Here is a 21,593-nt window from a genome sequence, read left to right as displayed (position 1 = left end):
GCCTCAGAGGGGTGTAGGACTTGGCCGAAGGCTTCCAGCCAAACTAGCCCAGGGCCTTGTGTGCCCACTCTGGGAGCCGCTCCCTGCTGGGTTGGAGACGCTCGCCATCTTTGCTCACCAGCCCAGGTGAGCTCCAGTGAACTCTGACTCACTAAGGGTTAAGCCACACAAGCTCTTTTATGAGTGATAACCATTTAATGTGCCCTGTAAAACAGGGCACCTCAGCGTGCTGGCTGCTTTCCCTCGGAAAGGGGGTGCCAGCAGGGAGCAGTGCTGTGTGCCCAGGCCGGCTCTTGGGAAGGGGTGGCGGTGTTGGAGCAATGAGACCCTGTAGTCCTAAAGGTCTGTGGGGGTTGGGAGTAGTTCTGGATGCCTCCAGAAAGAAGGTCATGGCGAGAAGTGACATCTCCCCCGAGAAAAGGGACTTGTGGGCATTCGGCCACACGCGGGGGGACCGGCCCACTGTGGTTCTGCGACATTTATTGAATTCTTTTTTCAGTACCTGCGAAGTTCTCTATGTATACGACCTCATTTGATTCTTACAGCCCTTTGAGTTTGAGGTGGTTCCCATTTGGCAGGTGCAGAGAGCGAGGATCAGAAAGTTTTTGGCTAGACAGACTTGGAACTTGCTGAAGGTTTTCCGCAGGAAGGCAGGGGAACTGGAATCTGAGCCCGTACCTCCTCAACTCTGAAGCCTGGGTGCTCAGCCCCCACACTACCCTACTTTCTGTGTTTGCTGGGAAGCTGTGAACAAAAACCCACAGTGGCTGAGGAAGTCGCTCATAGTTGGCCCAGGCAGGACGCTCCTCCTGAAATGATCACTTTGAAACGGCCCTGCAGGCGAGTCCTTGGGAAAGAATTTTAGGGACACTTTTTCTTGTCTGTCCTCCCCTGGCCTGGAGGGCCAATCCGTCCATGCAAATCCTGGGCTCTGAGCTTCAGCCATCTCAGGGTTAAACAGTAACCTTTCCATGCTTGTGGTTGAGCAAACGCTGGCAAGGAACAAGCCCAGCCTTGAGCAAACAAGAGACTGGGCCCTGTCCCCCTCCCTCCCCCAGCCACCCCCTCTGGGCACTTGGAGGTTTTCCTCTGCCTTGAAGTCCCCAAGCCGATTTCTTAGCTTGAGGGCAATTGCTCTGCAAAGCTGGATGGGAAAATGCCCAGTTATTGTGAAAAAGAAAGAAAAGGTTTGACTTGAGTTAGTTTTCCTTCTCTGAGGGTGAGAATCCAAGAGCTTTCCGGAAGGGAATTTAGGAATCAGTATAATCACCTTGTTTAAATTTTCAGATGGGGAAACTGAGGTCCTGAATCCTAATCTGGTTCAGGTTTACCCAGGGAGGTAGTGACGCTCCTCATCATAACACCTGCCATGCAATTGTGCCCTACTTCGGGCCAAGCGCTCCGGGTACAGAAACTCACTTAATCACCAACCAAGGTACAGGGCTGGGTAGGATTAGCTGCATTTTGCGTGTGAGCAAATTGGGGTTGTGAGGTTAAGTCACTTGTCTGAGTTAGTCCTAACCTTAGTTAGCTCTTCTGGCTTCAGAGCTCTTCTGGACACGGACTCCAGCTCTGCTCTCTTCCCACCCGCCCCACGATCCCTTCTCTGTTGCGACGGCCGTCATTCCTAAACTGTCGTTTCTTCCCCACCTCTGCTCGGGCTAGATCCAGACCTAGTCATTTACCAGCAACAGTGATGCGGATGATGACAATCGCCACAGTGGCTCTTGTCTAGCCTCATTCAGCCTTAATCACTGCTCTATCCCCGCACCTAGGACAGTGCCCAGCCCGTTATTGGGCTGATAAGTATTTGTTGAATAAATAAATACATGAACACATTTTTATGCCTCTCCCAGGCCCCTCTTCTCCCCTCTCAGGCTGTCCACAGAAGCAGAAGAGCGGCACCTAAATTAGAAGAAGGAGTGTCAAGGACTAGAAAACAACGCTGGGTGGCCAATTTCAGTCCTGGGAATATTGGTGACACCTGAGGATGCAAGATTTTCCCACAGCAGGCAGAAAATTTTCCACAGCTTTCTGCCATAAAGCTAAATTCCTTTCCCCACCCCAGCATTTTATAAAGAGCAAGTTACTTTTACAGCCCCTGGGCAATGCCCAATGGCCTTCTGGAAACAGACTGTTCTTCCTTTGAATGGTTGAACACGCCACTGGGGCTCTGGTCTGACATGTGGAGGGTGCCCAGCGGGGGGGCAGGGCATGGCAAATGCTGAACGGTTGAAGGGAATATTTCTGAAGGTAAAATGTCTACATTGTTTTAAAAAAAAAATCCGAATAGGCCCATTCTCCTGGGTCCTTTACTGGGAAAATGACCCTGCAGACTGAGGAAGCCACCTTTTGGACAGCTTCAAAGCCTGTGGAATTCTCCAGGTCTCCAATAGGAGAAGAAAAGCTGATCACAATTTTTATCGGAATGGGAGAATTTAATTTTCTTTACCAGAAAGGGGCAGTGTCTGTCAAAGAAACCAATTGATTCCTGATGTTATCACAAAGCCAAATACCTGGGGAGTTCTGCTAAAGTGTGATTGAGGCCCTCTGCCCATCAGCCGTCCCAGGGCAGACATGCAAACCGAAGGAACTTGTTACTGGGTGCCCAGGTGCGATTTCGATCGGAGTTCCTGCATAGGTGCTGGGTCCGTGCCGATACCAGCTTGGAGTTTCATTGATTGAAATTGCACTTTAAACAAAATCTCTTTGGCATTTTCACTTTTGTGAAGGAAAAAAAAAAAAGAAAGAAAAGAACCTTGGATGCTGGCCAGACTCGCCCTGGGAGCAGGTATTGCATTTTCTTCCTGCTTCATTCCTGATCAGAGATTATTCATTTATGAATGGGTGGCTGTAAAAACTTGCCTCATGCATATGAAAATTGAACCTGGAAATTTTTAATTGCTGTGAGTTTTGCTTTTACTGAAAAGGCCGTGGCAATGGGTGGCAGGCCATGGGTAGGACACATTCTTTTTTTTTTTTTCTTCTTCTTCTTAAATTAACTCTACAATCTGTACTCTCAGATGATATTTGTCCAAGAGGCACTGGCTGAACAGGCTGTGTATTCTCCTTGCAGATCATGATTCTGGAAGGAAGTGGTGTAATGAATATCAACCCCAGCAACAACCTCCTTCACCAGCAGCCGGCCTGGACCGACAGCTACTCCACGTGCAATGGTAAGGGGCCGAGTGGCTGCGGGGGCCACTGCCCTGCCTCGGGGATTCTTCCTTTGCTTTAATCCCTCTCCTGACCTAACGTTGGAAAAATACAGGCTTTATTCAGCAGAGGACGTGGGACCAGGGGGAATGGAGGAAAGTCCTAATACTGGAGTTCCCTACAGGTCCCCAGGACTCCAGACAAAAACCCATTTGAGATACTTTATCATCTCCTCCCCAAATTCAAGGTTCCAGGTTGGCAGCCTGGCAGTGAGGGGGGGTAGAAGAGATGCCCAAAGAGAAGACCACCTGTTGAAGCTTTTAACAGTGTTTTTCTGGGATAGCAAGATGGGATAGGAGAGAGAGGAGTGTGTGTGTGTGTGTGTGTGTGTGTGTGTAGGCTAAGGAGAGGGATATAGCAGCTTAACCTTTTTGTTTCATCTTCCAGTGACCTCCCTTTGCAAGAGAGAGGATATTTGTTGGGAGACCAGGTGTTCTCCGGTAGTGGTAGTGTTTTAATCTCCAATATGTTGATTAGAAGAGGAGGGGCCTGATGGTGGGGCTTATGGAGGGTTTGATGATCAAGCCTGTGGCTTACTGTAAAGCTGAAATGAACAAAGTGGTTGCCGAATCGGGAGCCTCACACCCCCTCGCAAAGGCGTCGAGTTTAGGCAGACGGCCATACATCCAACAGCAGTGAGTTTAAGGAGCTCTGGGCCTTATTCCCTTCCACACTTGCTGCTAATCTCCCTGCCAGAGACACTGCTGCTCTTGCTGGCCTTGAAACATGGACATGGCCTGTGGGTGATCAGTCTGAGAAGCAGGAGTGGGAGGATAATGGGAGGTTATATTCTCCAACAAAACGCTGATCCATGCGGAGCTCCACCTGTTTCATTTTAGAATCCCAGTCCAATGTGGTTGAAAGGGTGAACGGGTGACCTTCCCTTATTCGATCACTTGTCCCACCACACTGCTCCATTTTGGGGGCAGTTACATTTCCTGTTGTGGGTCTCAGATTCCCTGTGGGGACCCAGAAGAGGATTCCAAATAGAACAGGACGTCTTTGGCATCTGGGACCTGGGACCCTTGATTAAGGCAGTGTTTCTCCTGTTTGCTTTGGGAAAACTGGGGGAATGTGTTTAGCAGGGAGTAGAATTTAGGTGCCACTTTTATTTCTTAAGTTCCAGAGGCCCTAAAGAAGGCCCAGCTCTGCATCAAGATTGCAGGGGGGAAGGAGGTCAGTTGAATGACAGAGAAAATGTAAACTCAGGATTTTCAGTGTCTCTCCTAGAACTTGAACAGGATGCAATGTCAGGAACCATCCTTAGATCATATTAAATTTGCAGAAGAGATTATTCTAGACCTGTTGTTGGGTTATTAAAAGTTGTTGCTGCTTGTTGACAAACCCAGAACTATACTGTCATGGTAACACAGTTATTTTAGGAAGAAAAGATCAAACATTTGAAGAGCCACAAAAAATATAGCCCATCCTTAAACAGCTGTATTTGCGAGACACCAAAAAAATCGGGAGAAATGGAAACATCCAGTCCAAGCTGTGTGTTTGTGTATTCGGGAATGTTTCTATGTAATTAAACTTTTGCACTAGATTTTTCCAGTCCTTGCCCTCCAACCCCCAACTACTGGCTTCCTCTTTAGGGCCCAAGCAAGGATCTAGGGCTGCTTTTGTTTGGCCATGAGGTATGAGGAGTGAGGCGCACACTGAGATTGGCAGGTATTACCAATGGTGGTCACCTTTGCGCCTTATGTGAACTTGACCTCCTGCTCTTAGCACTTCTGAGGTCTGGAGGCAGTGGGTGGATTCCAAAAGGGTGAGCAAATGTGGGATTGGGTTGGAAACCCTCCCCCTTCGGCTTCTCCTCTTGGGGTGCTGAGGGCTAGCCATGGGCGTTGCAGGAATCAAATCTTTCTGAGCCCTTTAGCACCTTGTCACTCAACAGACCAGCAGCAGCAGCATGGGGATGGGTGCTAGGAATGCAGAAACTCAGGCCTCTCCCCAGACCTATTGAGTCAGAATAGGCATTTGGACAGTATTCCCTGGTGGCTCACAATCACATTAAAGTTTGAGAAGTACTGATCTAGGATGACCCAGAAGAAAAGGTTAGGGACAGTTTCCTTGTACTACGTTTTCCTCTACTGGCCCACCCTTGAGTGTGCGGGAACATCTGCGTGCCACGTGCAGTTGGATTTCCCCGCTCCAGCTTGCTGGGATGCAGTAGCATCTGCCCCTCACCCCCACCCCTCACCTTTCGTGGAAGAGAGTCCTACTCTCGATCTCTGTTTTCAAGGGAACTGTAAGATCTCTGAGCACTGTCACATGCTCCTGGAGGCTGGTTCTCTCTTCTCCATCCCCCTAGTACTATGGAATATTGTTTTAAATGAGCACAAGTCACTTACATAGATGCTTAGCACATAGTAGACTCAGCGATATTTATTAACTTGAATGAACGTCACTTCTTCACCGGTAACTGAATTAAGCACCTTGTGAATGCACCTTACACATCCTCCAGATTCCTCCATCATTTCCTCTTCAGCAACAAATTCCAATACATAAATGTACAGTGAGCATCCATTGTGGCAAGGTCTCTAGGTAGTTTTTATAGGTGATACAAAGATGAGTAAGACAGAGATGGTGGCTTCAAGCATACAATAAACAAGGAGAGTAAGGCAGGACTTAGAGACCTGTAAAGAAAAGCAGCACATGACAAAAGCCATTAGAAATACCAAGCATGTCTCCAGTGAGCCAGAGGACAGTGAGCCCTGCAGTCAGTTGGGGACATTGATGGCTTTATGGGGTGGTCAGAGTTTGGAAGATGGGTAGGAATTCAATAGGAGTGAAAGGTAGAACACAAGCGAAGGTAAAAAAAACAGCATAGAAAAAAGACAACAGTCATAGGTCACTTGAAGAATAGTTAGTGAAGAGCCTCAAGGCCTGGCTTGGCAGTTTTATACCTAATTTTGGTGGAAAATGGGGAGCTACTGAAGGTCACTGAGTAGGGAGGTGCATCACAGTAGCTAAATAACCAGGCTGGGGTGGGGGGATATCTGGTTAGCAGATGAATACTCTGGACCCCTTTGGGGATAAGCAAAGGCATCATAGAGGAAAGAACCTTAATTTCAGGCCTTACTTTTGGTTGAAAATGATCTGAAGTTGGGGTGTGTATGTGTGTGTGTATAAGAGAGAAAAAATGGGGGAGGGGAGAGAGAGGACGAGAACTGCTGCATCTTGGTGGGGACCTAAGTTAGTAAGTTGCTGACACTGTGGCAATGCTTTAGCTTTCACGGTACTTTCCTTAGGGGGAGGGGGAGGCAGGGAATGAGCTCGGAACAGTTCAGGTCTCTTGTCCTCCTCCAGTGTCCAGGGGTAAGTCTCATGCTGTGAAGAACACGAAGATGCTCAGAGGCTAAATTACTGGCTCCTGCCACAATTGGGAAAAGAACCACATTTCCGCTCCAGCCCCCATGCTGATTGTGCCCCCATGACATCTGGCAGCCAGCAGTGTGCCCCCATGTCTGTCATGATACCCAGGAACAACCAGGGGTCACTCATGGGGCCACCTCCTGTTTTGCAGTTTCCAGCGGGTTTTTTGGAGGCCAGTGGCATGAAATCCATCCTCAGTACTGGACCAAATACCAGGTGTGGGAGTGGCTCCAGCACCTCCTGGACACCAACCAGCTGGATGCCAGCTGCATCCCTTTCCAGGAGTTCGACATCAACGGCGAGCACCTCTGCAGCATGAGTTTGCAGGAGTTCACCCGGGCGGCGGGGACAGCAGGGCAGCTCCTCTATAGCAACCTGCAGCATCTCAAGTGGAACGGTGACTATCTCTCTCCCTACCCTGCTAGGAGCCAGCCGGAAGAGGGGAGACCCCACAGCCGGCAGTATTCCTTGTCAGAGATGACAAGGGGTGGTCTCACCTCTGAATTACCGTGTCCCAAGACAGGGAAGTAGGAAGGAGATGAGAGGACAGGATTGAAGCCTAGGGTACAAGGTGTGTCTAATCCCTTATGAACGCTGCTGTAATTTAATTCTCGCCTTATGGCGATATTAATTTTCAAGAAGACAAGAGCTGGCTGGGTATTCACAGAATACTTGCTACTCTTAGAAAACCTTCTCTTCTTTCCTTTGCAAATAGGGTTCAGTAGTTTAATTCCCAATCACTTGCTTATTAAAGATCATCATGGCTACTTAAAAAAACAAAACAAAACCAAACAAAAAACACTTGTAGACCTAAGTTCTTAAGTGGGGGCCCAAAAGTGGTGAGAAGATATATGAAATTAGTTCTATGTTTGTGTTTTAGGAGAGGAGAAGGCTCACAATATTTCTGCAGATTCTTAAAAGATCTGTAACTCAAAAAAAAGGGTTAGAACAAACGGTCTGGACACGTGTGCTGTGGGATGTTTCCGAGGCGATTTCTGGAATTGCCGCTGCCCAAACACCCCAGATATCTCTCCCAGGCCCCCCCTTAGCACAGGGAAAGGCCGCCATTCCAGATGCTGTCCATGGGTGACAGGTTATTCACGCACACACATGCACACATTTCATACTGACTTGTAAGGCCCTGTAGGGCAGACAGCTCATCTTACAGAATGTCTTTGACACTGGCGTAAGGTTTCCCTGAAAGTGGCTGCAAAAAACTTACTTCTCTGAGAGCTGTGGGCATTTTGGAAAGTAGTGATATATAAGAACAGTGAGCTGGCCTGTCCATATTGGGAAGGGCAAATATATCTTAGAGCCTGTGTTTGGGCAATTAACTGGGGCTCAAAAACCATGAGTTCCAGAGCAACAAAGTACAGTCAGACCCTGGCAGCTGCCATCAACACTGAAGAGGACCCGGAGCCTGGCTGCTGAGCCGGCTGCGGCGGCCATGTTGGATGACCTCATTCAGGTCCCTGGCGCACCCTTCTTCCCACCCACCTCGAGGCATCGTTGCTCATTTTTTCTTTTACTAGAATCAAACCAAACAGGGCTCTATAAATAACCCTCAGGAATCTTCAGAAAGAGCAGACTTACACTTGAAGAATTAAAAATATTCACCTCCCTACCTCTAATTAAATCCACTCCTTTAAAGCTTTGCCCTGATTGAAGCCTGAGGCGGGGAGGCCTGGGAGGTGCTGTGGCCCTTTTTGTCCGTCTGTCTTTGACCTTCCATGACTTGTTTGATCTCACTGCATGCTGCTGTTGCCTCTGAGTGCTCAGCGGCCAGCCAGTTTTCTCACCCTTGTTTGGTTGTTTGCCTTTTTGGAGATATTTTATCAATTTACACTTATTGAATGTTTACTTATACTAGGCACTGTAAGTGATTTGATTCATTTAATGACGTTGTGGAAAAATAAATTCATGCTCATTTTACAGATGGGAAGACCAAAAGTCAGAGAGGTTGGAGACGTGATCTCTGTTCCTGAGATATTTGCAATCTGCCTGGGGAGGAAAAACATACTAGATTCATTCACATGTACACATGTACTTTAATATGTGCTACAACTCAAGAGGAGTTGCAAGCAAACACAAGGATACGTGGCATGCACTGCTTGTATGTGTGCTAAGTCATAATTAAGGAAAGAATCACTGCCTTTTATCTAGATATATCTCATAGATCAGATCTAATCAAGATAGGTGTGATAAAATTTAAGATCAAATAAAAATTCAGCTAGTTAAAATGGTTTTCCCTATATTTTCATTTTCATTTTGGATCCTGTCTCAGTATGGGAAAGCACCATAGAGGCCATCTAGTGACTTTATCTTGTTTAGTCCCTAAATTTACAGATGAGAAAACTGAGACCCAGAAAGGTGAAGTGCCTCACAGCTAGCAGTGCAAAAAATGGTCTTCCGAAGTTCTATTCCCACCATACTGGATGCCTTCCCTATACAATGCCAAACAATTGCATCTGAAGTTGGTGCCCTAGACAGTTGATTTTCTGGGGCCAGGGACTGCAGCCTTGAGTTTGTAGAGGCTGAGAGGGAAGCCCCCCTCCCATAAGCAAGCATAGGTGACCAGACAGCGGGATGGCAGAAGCTCTTCAAAGAAGCCAGCTCTGTCCTTATTTAAGCATCAAGTTCTGGCTCCATCTGGGCCCTCTCTGACCTTCACAATCTGTCCTTCACAGGCCAGTGCAGCAGTGACCTGTTCCAGTCCACACACAATGTCATTGTCAAGACTGAACAAACCGGTGAGCAGTAGTGGATGAAGGGAGCCAACTTGGCTAGCACAGCCCTGGGGAGAACAATTGGGAGAGAGAGAGAGGGAGAACGTGGGAGCGGGTTCTGGCAGGAAGCCCAAAGAAGCCTCTTCCCTGGCTGTCTCCAATGGGCCACCTACCATGAGCCTCATTCCTTGCCCTTGGGACCAGTGACCACCAACTCTTTCTGATTTTTAGACTGATGATGAGCCTCCCTTGTACCCACACTCCTCTTCTTCCTACTACTGGTCAGGGCACCCTCCAGACTGCAGGCCAGTAGCTAGGAGAAGGCAGAACCTAAGGGGCACCTCCTTGCCACAGAAAGAGTCAGGAGATTGGAGTCGGGCACGTTTGGAAACGCAAGAGAGGAGGAAGAGTAAATGTTCTTCTTCGCTTCTCCCCTGATGGGGGTGTGTTTCGCAGGAAGGAGGAGGATGGTGACTTGATGTTGTAGTTAATGTAGTTTTGGGGGCTCGTGGGAGCTTCTGTAGAGATGTTCAAAGGCAGCTGTAGAACCCAACTCCTGCCTTAAGTGTGTTTTTATATGAAAAATACTATTCTGGGCTCTCAACAGAGTCTACAGTCCTGGGATCTATGTTCGTTTTTGCTCCCCTTCCTCTGTCCCAAATCCCTCTCCTGAATACTGTCCCCCAAAGTCCACAGGCTGTGATAAAACCATGCAGCAGCCACTGCTCCTGGGTCACTCCCCAAGTCCACACCAGGGAGACTGCGTCCCACAGGCCTCCCTGAGGATGTGTGCCAGTCACCAAGGACAGAACTTGACCTGGGGGTGATTTGTGATTGGCCCATGCAGTTATTTGCTCTTTTATAGGGGGGCTGGTCTACCATTATTAAAGAAAAAAGCAATAGCTGCTAAGCATGTTAATTAGGCTGTCCTAGCCCTGCCCTTCTCTTCAGAGACCAGGGGATGGGCCACCTGGGTGCTCTGTGCTTTACGAGCCTGCCCTTGCCCTGCAGACAGATGCAGGACTTGGCCAAAAGGATGGGGCACCTCCCTCGCTTGACCTGACAGATAGCCCCACCGGAGAAGCCAGGGTGATATTGGAGAGCCCAAAAGACTTGATAATTCCTCCTTGACCATCCAGACATTCTTGTGTTGCCAGTTCAGAAAAGCTGAGCTGAAGGGTGGAGAAGAAGGTCCACCCTGGGAGGAGGGGAGAAGAGGCTCCTAGAGGGGCCAACACCCCCAAACCTCTTTGGTTCGGTTTGTTTTCAGAGACAACAACAGGTGTACAAGGTGACCCAACAAGAAGAGAGGGTGTAACCCCAAGAGATTGGGCTTAGGATGTCCAAACACGTAGCTATTAGTTAAAATACCAGCTAAATCCCTATGTCGTAAACAGGAGGACTTAGCCAGTGAGTCAGGTTTTATACCATTTATGCTATAAAAACAAAATGAAACCCAGGCAGTGGCTTACCACCCTGGTCCTAAAATTCATACTCCGGGCAGGAGGGGAGCTGAGGGCAGTCTGGGTCTGTGGCGAGGAGAAAGCAGGAAGTTTCTGGTGGGGACAAGGTGAGAGATCTTAGAGCTCTTGGCTAGCTAAGAAAGAAAATGCTTTTGTTGGAGACCAGCCCAGATCTGGGGGTTGTGTAGGAGTTGAGCTTCATTTGGAGACGTGGAGGGGAATTTCCTTTGAGTCTGAAATCTGAAGAGTCAATCGAAGTGAGATGTGCTTACCCACACCCTGGAGAAAGAGAGAGTGAGGGAGCGAGCACTTCTTTTCCGAGACGAAGCAATGGGGCTCTGCTCTTAAAAGTTGTTTGTTTGATTCGGTAACACTCTTCTCCCCTTCTCCTTGGTTTTGTATTGAGAATTTTGTGTCACCCCTCAAGCTAACTGGAGAAACCCTGGAGGGAGAGGGCTGCCACCCAACTTTAGGAGAGACCTAGGATTTCAGCAAGAAAGAAACTGTGATAAGACTGACTAGACCTTTTCTAAAAGAAACAGCTTTAATTCTCCCAGGAAGATATTAGTAGGAAAAGATGTGCATTAATTATTTATTATAAAATTAAATAAATTTATCCTTTACAAGATTTCCCCCCTCCACATACCCCAGGCTAAAAATACTCTGGTGATCATATAGTAGAATGTAAACAATGCCAAGCAAGGCTGGGAAAATTCCTGGAAACCAAATCATTGGTCTAGGACAGGATCCCACTGTTGCAACTCGTCTTGCTTCCCTGAAAATGCAACAGATGTGGAACACATGGATGGGGCCCTGACAAAGTCCATTTGCCCCAGGACACTGGAAGAAAAATGGGATAACATTATTACAAAGTAAGTGGCTAAAGCAGAATCTTTCCCCTTCCCTCTGAGGACCACCCCTTGCCCACCCATGCCTCTTTGATGAGCAATAAGTTAGACACGGCAGACTCTTCACCCTGGAGAAGATAATTGCTGACCCTTACCATTTTCTATTCTTCGTAGACCCTTCCATCATGAACACCTGGAAAGACGAGAACTATTTATATGACACCAGCTATGGTAGCACAGTAGGTAACTAACTCCCCACCACTTAAGGTCCTTTTACTTCTTATTCTGTTTGTCTAACAGCCACAGTGTTACATTGTAAGGAGGGGCCTCTAAATACCCTTTATCTTTTCATTGCCACAGATTTGTTGGATAGCAAAACTTTCTGCAGGGCTCAGATCTCCATGACAACCACCAATCACCTTCCTGTCGGTAAGTTGTCCTGACATCCGAGGCTGGGTGTGCCTAACACAGGTGCCTACAGAGAATTGATGAGAATTACCAACATCTCATGTTTCTGCATTATTGGGGTCTTTCTCATAAAAAGGCTGGGAAAGGAATGGAGTTACTATTATAAGAGGTCTGCTTTTGAGCCAATATTTGTACGTCAAGGATGACCGGTAAAGATTCCTCTGGGCAAAGGATTTGTCTCCTGTGAAAACAGTCACTCTCTTGTGACAACAAAGGTTGTTTAGGCTTTCTTCTCTTTTCAACACAAACTTGCTCTTGGGATATATCTAATAAAATTATTCATACTTTGGTGTACTCCTGAGGGAGAAGGCAGTATTCAGCAAACTACATTTGGCTTTAGAGAAAGATTGTCTAATGGAGAAATTCAGAGGTCCGTGAACCTGTGGTGATGGTTTCTGGGTTGGCGGGGTAGCCACTGGAACTACCACTACTACTTTCTGGAACCCTTGAAATCACACTGTTTTGTCCGGTTTTAGGTCTAACTCACATGGGTCTTCAGTACTCACTAATCAGTCAGAGTCCCTGTGCTTTATGAAATATGTTGCATCTGGTTAAGATTGGATGAAGCTGGGGGCTATTTGTGACTCTTAACCAAGGTTACACTGACTGAGAGGGTTGGTATGTTGGGAATCTGGGAGGGGGCTTGCAGATTGCCACTCCCCTCCCAAAGAGGTGCAGTGGGGGAATTAGCTGAAGAGAGGGCTTCCTGTTTTCTCTAGACTCAGGTGCAAACTTCTGCATCTCTTTGGGTCTATGAAATGGAGCTTAGACAGGAATTGAATTTGGGGCAACTTCAGAACCGGGATTTAATCAAGTTTTTGTGAAAGAAAGATCGCAATCCTTCCCTTTTTTTTTTTTTTTTTGCATCTGTTGAGTGTGTATTTTTGAGAACCTAAATAATGAAAGCTTTTGGTTTGAGGTTTTGTTTGGGTCAAGCCCCTTGAATGAGACAGGGCTGGGAGCCAGTGTAAATGCTTCTGAAATCGAGGTTAAGAACTGAGGCCAACTCAGCTCTCGGCGTCCCCCTCCCCCCACAGCCCTTAGCATTATGTGTCACTCGAAGTGTTTGTTGAAATTAGGCAATAGATCAAACACAGGAAAGGCTGCAGTGTATTTGTCATTCTGGGGGAACCGAGCCAATCGGGGTAAGATTTCTGTGGCAACCAGATTTCTTGTCACCCAGTCAAGACCTGGGGTTTCAGCGCTGAGGAAACCACCGGAGTACCCTCTGATTTCCTCTCAGACTTCCTAAGGTGGCCCCTCCCATGTCCTTCTGCTTGGGTCTTGGACTTATGGCACAAGATTCAACTAAGAATAAAGCTGCACCAACCACTTCCTGAGCCTCAGGGGTTGTTAGGTCCTCCCGACCCCTGGGAAATCTAAAAGCCATAGTCCCTGCTCTGCTGCCCTGACAGCCCAGCCATCCTTCTCTTTTCTGTGTCTGGCACCTTCTAGAATCTCAGAACCAACAGGGACCTCAGAGTCCAGTTTCTGCTTTCACATTTGCAGTAGCAGGAAACTCACTGTCTCCTGAGGCCACCTGCTGTGTTTTTGCCTAGTCCTTCTTAAGATGGGCTCATGATCTGCTCTCTGTCGCCCTCCGGGATCCCAGTTCCCTCCAGCCCCTCATTCCTGTTCTGCGGTGGTAACACAAGCTGGAAAATGAGTTAAACGACCCAGGCCCTCTGTCAGAATTATTACCTAAAAGAATCAATTCGGTGTCTGGGGTTGGTAAGTTCTTTGGGGTACAGCCCTCCAGGTTAGTTAATTACAGCCTTGTATGGGTCAATTCCTTTCAGAATAGTTTATAGTCTCTGCTGGATGGAAACAGAACCCCCCAGAAGACCCCTGTCATTTGCCCGAGTCTTTATATTTCAAGCTTCTGTAAAATTGAGGGCAGTGAAATGAAATATCTTTCTATGTTTCAATGCAAGTTAGAAGCTGAGCTAAGGCAAGGCTCAGCGTAAACTGATGCCCTCTGTGATAAACACAGGTGGGGAAGCAGGCTTTGTTTTGGTTTCTCTGTCATCTGCCCGTTTCATAAAATGGCCGCCGCCAGTGTCCTGTTTCGCCCGACAGTCCTCCGGCCTGGCGTGCCAGCTCGGGCTTGATGTGTTTATCCACTGACTTGTTGAGCCTAAAGCTAGGGTGGCACAGCCTATTAGAACGCTGAAATTTGTATATCCCGTAAAGAAATGGCTCACGGCTGAATCATATGCAAATGCTTCAAATCTTTGCTTCTTGCGAAGCAGCTTAGCTGAAGTCATGCTCCTGTACTTGCATCATAAACCCGTGGCTTGTTGCTGCCCCTGCCTGGACCGGACGGGCCTTGGCCCGGAGTGCCTGGGTGCAGAGCAAGGGAAAGCCAGGCTGGACGGCTTCCCCAGAGCAAGCCATTATTTTATGAGAATGAATCACTTAACCATATGGCTAACTTCAAAGGTCTTGACTTCTATTCTGGGGCAGGGGGAAGAAGGGGAGGGAAGGCCACCCTATTAAAGTGACATTGTAGATCAAAAGATTTTAGTGCTGAGGCAGGTCAGGGATTCCACAGTTCACCCCTGCACGTTGCAAAGGGCAGACGGGGCCAGAAAAAATTAGATTTTTCTTTTGGCTTTGGCTGCATATCCTTGCATAAGAATGATGAAAAGATTTTTATTTGGGGATTTTGTTTAAATCTTTCCTAAGCTGGCTGGAGGTCTAGCTTGGGTAAATGGCTGACATTTGGAAGAGTAAATGCCCTCATGGTTTATCTAGTCTAGGGGTTTTTAATTTAGAGTCCATGGACTCCCACGTGGGCCACGGACCCCTGAAATGGTTGACAAAATTTTATAAGCATACATATACGAGCATTTTTGTGGAGAGAGGGTCCAAGGTTTTCATCTTATTCACAAAGGTACCTTAACTCCAAATAAATTAATTCTAGATCAGCTTGGAACCCACAAACAATAATTGAGGCCAATACACTGAGAGGCACTTGGGTTTTTCTGAACTCAGACCTGGCTCTGAAATAATGGCCCTGCATCCCCTCTTGGATGCCATTTGAAAGCGAGCTTTGCTTGTGGCCTGCTGGGTAAATGCTACTCTTTGTCTGCAGAACAACGTGGCCCTGTCAGAGTGATGTATCACTTGGAAACCGGGGTGGGTGCCAGAGCTGTCGCAATATTGTCACATCCTGATGGGATGTTGCAACCTCACCCTGTAACCTACAGGGAGGGAGAGTGAAGTCTCCTTGCCTTTTCTGTGTATTTGTCCTTCCTGATTTCAGAGAAACCCAAGTCAGGTGCAGGCCCTCCTGGTGACAATGCCAGGAGAGAAATTCTTAACCAGAATGAGAGATTTCTCTTCTATTCAGAACCTACTAAACCCCTCTTCTCCAGCCTGCCTTGGCTTTTGGAGAAACCACTGTGCGCACTGAGTCCTGATTAGCTGGGTGATCAGATAGGTCAATGGGAAATACAGAATCATCGGATTGGAACTATTTTTTTCCACTAATGAAAGCATTATAGGAGTGAACCTGACTCTTGCAGGATAGACATGTGTGAAATCTGTTATGTGCCAAAGGAGACTGAGCGCAGACCACCATCTTTGGAAATGGCATAGAATTGTGGTTACAGGTAAAGCTTCTGGATTCAGACTGTGTTCACATCCCGGCTCTGCTTTCAGTCTGTGTGTGTGACTGTAGACAAGTCATTTGACCTCTCTGTCTCTCAGATCCTCCACAGCTGTAAACTATGGATCACGAGAGTACCTACCTCACAGGGTTATTGTGTGAATTAAATAAGGTGTTTCATGTAAAGTGTTTAGTACAGTGCCTGGTACATAGTAAGCACTCAGTAAAGAGTAGCTATTCTTCTTAACCAGTTTAATTAGGAGCTAATGGTCAGTGGGTCATAAACTTTTTTGAATAATGGACCACTCCTGACAATCAAATGAATACTAGGGACCTTCTTCCTTTGCATGCAGTGTCAGTCAGTTCAGAATGCCCTTGAAGGCCACACACGGGTCAGCAAACCCTAAGTTAGGAAGCCCTGATGCAATGCGCATGGAAGAGACCAGTTTTACTGGCCCAGTTTCTTTAAAGGACTGGCTTGTGTTTAGGGACTACTTTGTATTAAAGTTGGTTGGTTTTTGATTGTGAGATTTTTTTTTTTTTTATAAGATCTGCCTTGTCCTCCCAACACCTGAAGTGCCCTCTGAGAAACACACACCACACACACACACACATATGCACACTGCTGTCATTTAGTTTTCTTTTTTTGAACAATTTTTGTTTCACTGATTTGCCTCTGTCATCTCCTCTTTGGTGTTGTTGCAAGAGTTACCATAATGAGTCATTTGTTAAACTAATCTGTGTTTCCATAGTCCACTGTGGCCCTCTGTACTAAGTTCAGGCCACTCAATGGCCTCTTTGTGAGGCTAATTAAAATGTAACTTTGCATGCCAAAAAAGGCAGTCCTCTGGCTTAAAAGCCATCTTTCATTGTTATAAATGTTTACATTTTTGTGTTATGGAAGAAGAAAAAAAAAGCACCTTTCAATGACCTAAATCTTTCAGTGGCTTCCCATCTCTCTTGGAGTAAAGTCCTTAAAATGTCCCCTAAGGTATTAATGATCAGAACCTCAGCCCTCTTCCTCTGCTCTTGCTCACAGCCACACACATGCCAAACACACATCGACCTCAGGGCCTTTGCACTTACTATCCTCAAGCATGGAAGGCTGTCCCACAAGCTGTCTGCATGCTGTCTCCTTCACATATTTCAGGTCGCTTTATCAGAGACATCTTCTGTGACCACCTTGTGTTAAATTGCAAATTATTTCCACCTCCATATTTCTGTCCCCAGTTCTTTCCTTGAATTATTTTTCTCCATGGCACTTATCATCTCTGTTTTGCTTGGTTCACTACCACATACTCAAACAGTGCCAGGCACACAGTAGGTGCTCATATTGGTTAAATGAGTGGACACATGAATGCAAACGATAATTGTAGGAAATAGGAAAATTGAATTGCTCTCATTTTTCTCCTTAGCAGAGTCACCTGATATGAAAAAGGAGCAAGACCACCCTGCAAAGTGCCACACCAAAAAGCACAGTAAGTTGGCGCTTGTGTCTTTCCATGATGTTGGGCAAAACTGGAGGCCACTGGTTTTTAGACAAATAATTGCGTCTGCCTGCTGCCTCTATTTGTTCACCATGGACTGGGTAGAGTGAGAAACAGAGGCATCAGTTGCCAGCGAAGTAACCCCTCTGCAGCTCTGTCTCAAGGTGTGGCCCCACTGTGTATTTCCTCCTCATTCTGTCATCTTTATTCTAAAATGGAGACACTCAGTGAATAAGAACTTCTCGAAGACATAGGGTTAGCAATTTCCCTCTGTCCCAGCAAAAAAAAGGTGGGCAGGGAGTGCAGTGGGAAGACACAGCTGAGATGTATCATTCTACCTACCTTTGTGGGTTATTAAAGGAATAACTGTTGAGTCTTAAGATCCCTTAAGATTCCACACTGCTCTTCGGGAGTTGGATTTCCCCCAGTAATAAATTCTTATGAACCCATATGAAATATCAGAGATGGAATTGGGGAGGAGCACAGAAAGAAATCAAGATGGTATCAATCTAGAAATTTTAGGGAATCAGAATGTCATCCCACAAAACTGAATTAATGCAGCCCCTGAAGTGGTTGTGGGGGGGGGTGGTCAAAAATCCAGTGGGAGTAAAATTGATTTTGGGTACGAACATGATTACAGTAGCTGCTTCATTTTCAAATAGGGGCACCAATGCCTGTGTGACCACCCCCCCAAGACCCATATATTCTAGAAGTTAAAATTCTAGAGCCTTATTGATTTGCATTTGGCTAAAACACAGCTGCTGGGTTGGAGCAATTTAATTGGTTCAGCTACTAGATAAAAGTGGTTGAAAGTTGCTCTCTGGGAAAGTAACACGATGAAATGAATCCCAAACCATTTGTGAATAATAATTAGAAGAAATTCCACCTGGCTTAGGAGACCTAAGAGCTATTCCTTAGTTTTGGCTTCGCCGCTAATTGGCTGGGGGACCCTGGTCAAGTCAGTCAAATTTTCTGCTCCTTGGTTTCCTGATTTGTAAAATTAAAAAATGGTGCTAGTTCGTTCTCAAATGCTTTTTTTGTGTCCAACATTTGGTGATCCTGTGATCCATCTTCCCTGGTGAGTAGCAGAGAATTGAGTAGCTCCTACTTGAAGGAAGATGATGCAATTCAACACTCCCTCTGCCTTTTCTTTGCTGTGACTTAGGCACTTCATAAGCTCCCTTTTCTGCTTTTCATCAGATCCGAGAGGAACTCACTTATGGGAATTCATCCGCGACATTCTCTTGAACCCAGACAAGAACCCGGGGTTAATAAAGTGGGAAGACCGATCTGAGGGCATCTTCAGGTTCTTGAAGTCAGAGGCTGTGGCTCAGTTATGGGGAAAAAAGAAAAACAACAGCAGCATGACCTACGAAAAACTCAGCCGAGCTATGAGGTGAGGAGTTTCTTGTCTCTGAAAACTATAAGGCCGCACAACCAGCTATGTACCCAAAAGTCTGAATCTGACCGGCCACCTTACGTAATTTCCTCTGTTACAGATATTACTACAAAAGAGAAATTCTGGAACGTGTGGATGGAAGAAGACTGGTATATAAATTTGGGAAGAATGCTCGAGGGTGGAGAGAAAATGAAAACTGAAGCTTCCAACACTTTGAACACAAACCAAAACACACACCAGATAACAAACAGAGAACTCCTGGACGTAAATATTTCGAAGACTACTTTTCTCTGATATTTATGTACCATGAGGGGGAAGAAAAACTACTTCTAATGGGAAGAAGGAACACTACCGTTGATAAAAAATTATTTTGTTACTTTGAAGTATGTCCTATATGGAGGACAAACGTACACAGTTTTCTGTGAAATACGATGCTGTCTGTGGTTGTGATTTGTTTTCACCTCTATTGTGAAGTTCTTTTCCACTGCAAGAATAGCAGGGTTTGTGGCCTTGTACTTCTTGCTAAGAGAAAGGGAAAAAAAAAAAAAATCAGAGGGCATTAAATGTTTTTGTATGCAAAATGATTTAGAAAAAGGTGATGTGTCCTCCACACATAAGCATCCACGTGGCCTTGTTAAGAAAAGTGGACACGGTCGCCAGGCTGAACTCCAGGATTTCAGATTGATGGAGTAAACTGGAAGGTTGCTGGGAAGTTTAACCTGACCTTTAGGATCCAGTGAGTGGAGGATGGGGGCTTCCAAAATCCAGGGTGGGCTGTAATCACTGCATAATCGCATGACTTGAAATGTTTAAATCAGCAAGCAGAATAATGGTGGGGTCTTCATACTCATCCAGAGATGATTTACCTGATGCCAGGGGGATCCCCCTCACTTTGCCTTGGACGGTCGGTGGAAAAGCTTCAGTTGCCATGTCTGCTCACTTCTATTTATCCAAAAGAGGGCTCAGCCTTGGTTATTTTTATTCCAACTGCTTAATAAATGAGTGGGAAAAAGAGGTGGTGGTGTGAACACGAATGATGAGTTTGCTCTTGTATCTCTACAGTCCACGGTTTCTCAGCACAGGTGACATTTTGGGTAGGATCATTCTTTGTGGTGAGCGCTATCCTGTGCATTGCGGGATGTTTAGCGGTGTCCGCGACCTCTACCCACTAGATACCGGAAGCACTCCTCAGCTGTGACAACCAAAACTGTCCCCAGACATCATCAGATGTTTGTCCCCTGGGGGGCAAAATTGCCCTTGATTGAGAACCACCAATTTAACCAGTCAAGATGAAGATGGTGATTTATTCTTAGAAAAAAAAAATATGTAAGGTCTTTTAGTCCCTAGAGCGAAGCAAAAGCAAGACTTCAAAGTCAACCTATTTTTATTTTTTGAAGAGTTAGGGACAGTGAGTTGAAATCTGTAGAGGAGCTTCTTTGGAGAACCCTAGATGAGAGCCAAAGACAGATGAATTAAACATAGTAGTGTGGCAAGAGCTACAATAGGAGACATTTTCACTGGAATTACAAGGCAGAGTTAAAACTATATTGCACTCTGGGAGGCCGAGGTGGGTGGATTGTTTGAGCTCAGGAGTTCGAAACCAGCCTGAGTAAGAGCGAGACCCCATCTCTACTAAAAAATAGAAAGAAATTAATCGGACAACTAAAAATATATAGAAAAAATTAGCCAGGCATGGTGGCACATGCCTGTAGTCCCAGCTACTCGGGAGGCTGAGGCAGAAGGATCGCTTGAGCCCAGGAATTTGAGGTTGCTGTGAGCTAAGATGACGCCACGGCACTCTAGTCTGGGCAACACAGTGAGACTCTGTCTCAAGAACAAAACAAAACAAAACAAAACAAAAAAAACTATATTGCAGGAGGAAACACTGAGAGAAGAATCTGTGTATGTGTGAGAGGGAAAAAGAGTTCCAGGAGGAATCCTCTTTGCAGGTGTTAATTCTTATAATCTTTTTTCTGTTGGATCATTTCTTATCTGTCTCGTGAGAACTCGTCTCAAGTGAATGGTTTATTGCCTAGCTTTGCATTCAGAGGAATGTTTAAAAAAGAAGGAAAGAAAAAGTGGAAAAGACAAATAGAAAACTCAGCTGAGGAGCTATTGTCACCAAGGAGTTGGAAGCTTGTTCTTCGATAATGGGATTGTTCTCGGGTACCCGGAAGCTTCTCAGTGGGCCCTGCAATCTGGGAGGAACGTGAGTCTGCAGACACCTTGAAAACGGGTTTGGATATACGGATCCCTGTTGCAGCTTTTCTTTTTGGCTTCCTCGTGTCCTTGACTTTCTCCTCCAGCCTGCCTCCCTTTCTCACACAGTAATATGTGGATAAAGATGCGTAGCAATAGGAGGGAGTTCTCTTCATCAACTAATAGAGCGCCTACCCTAGTGTCTTGCCCAGTGGAGGTGAGCGACTCATATTTAAAGGTTGCAAAGTGTTTGTAATGTATTTGGAAGGCTAGAAGTAAGAAGTAGTTAAGAATTTGTGCTAATTATACGGAGATCCATTCTGTGTGGTGACCTTGGAGCACCCACGAATGACCTTCAGAAGGTACAACCAGGTCCATTTTTATTTCCACTTGGCTTGTTCGCCTCTGCGAAGATTTTACTTGGTGTTGTCAAGTTACCGAGGGAGCTGGTAACAATGAACAGCAAAGATCCTGACTGTGCAACTCAGACATTCCTGCAGAAAAGACACACCTTGCTTTCCAAGCAAGGCTGAAGAACTATGGGGCCTTCCCAGCACATGACTGCTCAACACACAGAATGAATTGAACACCCAGATATCTGAATTGGTGTAACATGTGACTATTTGTGTGTCTGTGTGTGTGTGAGTTGTGTGACGTTATTTGGGGTATCTGCCAATTCTCCCTCTGCTGTTCCTTCCCTGGCTTTGCTTGTGGATCACCTAAGGTGCCTAGATCCTTCTCTGAGTTCATCCCTTTTCAAATCTGTACGTTTCTCACATTCCTCCAACTTGGCTTT

General features: G+C 46.2%; 1 protein-coding gene across 2 annotated transcripts in view; it reads left to right on the top strand.

The window, feature by feature from the left end:
- EHF (ets homologous factor) overlaps nucleotides 1-19,809 on the top strand; it is a 36,697-nt gene extending 16,888 nt beyond the window's left edge. Inside the window, exons 2-9 of one of the 2 annotated variants that reach the window (XM_012649570.1) lie at nucleotides 3,077-3,176; nucleotides 6,746-6,991; nucleotides 9,282-9,344; nucleotides 11,806-11,874; nucleotides 11,992-12,060; nucleotides 17,128-17,190; nucleotides 18,400-18,595; nucleotides 18,699-19,809. In XM_012649570.1, the coding sequence (XP_012505024.1) occupies nucleotides 3,080-3,176; nucleotides 6,746-6,991; nucleotides 9,282-9,344; nucleotides 11,806-11,874; nucleotides 11,992-12,060; nucleotides 17,128-17,190; nucleotides 18,400-18,595; nucleotides 18,699-18,798 (903 nt within the window). In that variant the 5' untranslated portion in view covers nucleotides 3,077-3,079 and the 3' untranslated portion in view covers nucleotides 18,799-19,809. Of the gene's footprint in view, nucleotides 1-3,076; nucleotides 3,177-6,745; nucleotides 6,992-9,281; nucleotides 9,345-11,805; nucleotides 11,875-11,991; nucleotides 12,061-17,127; nucleotides 17,191-18,399; nucleotides 18,596-18,698 lie in introns of those variants that run through there. The other variant, XM_012649571.1, reaches the window with a different exon arrangement.
- Nucleotides 19,810-21,593: the final 1,784 nt, after the last annotated feature.

This window comes from Propithecus coquereli, unplaced genomic scaffold (assembly GCF_000956105.1).
Source record: "Propithecus coquereli isolate 6110/MARCELLA unplaced genomic scaffold, Pcoq_1.0 Scaffold30, whole genome shotgun sequence".
NCBI lineage: Eukaryota > Metazoa > Chordata > Mammalia > Primates > Indriidae > Propithecus > Propithecus coquereli.
This window is presented reverse-complemented; position numbering and strand designations above follow the sequence as displayed.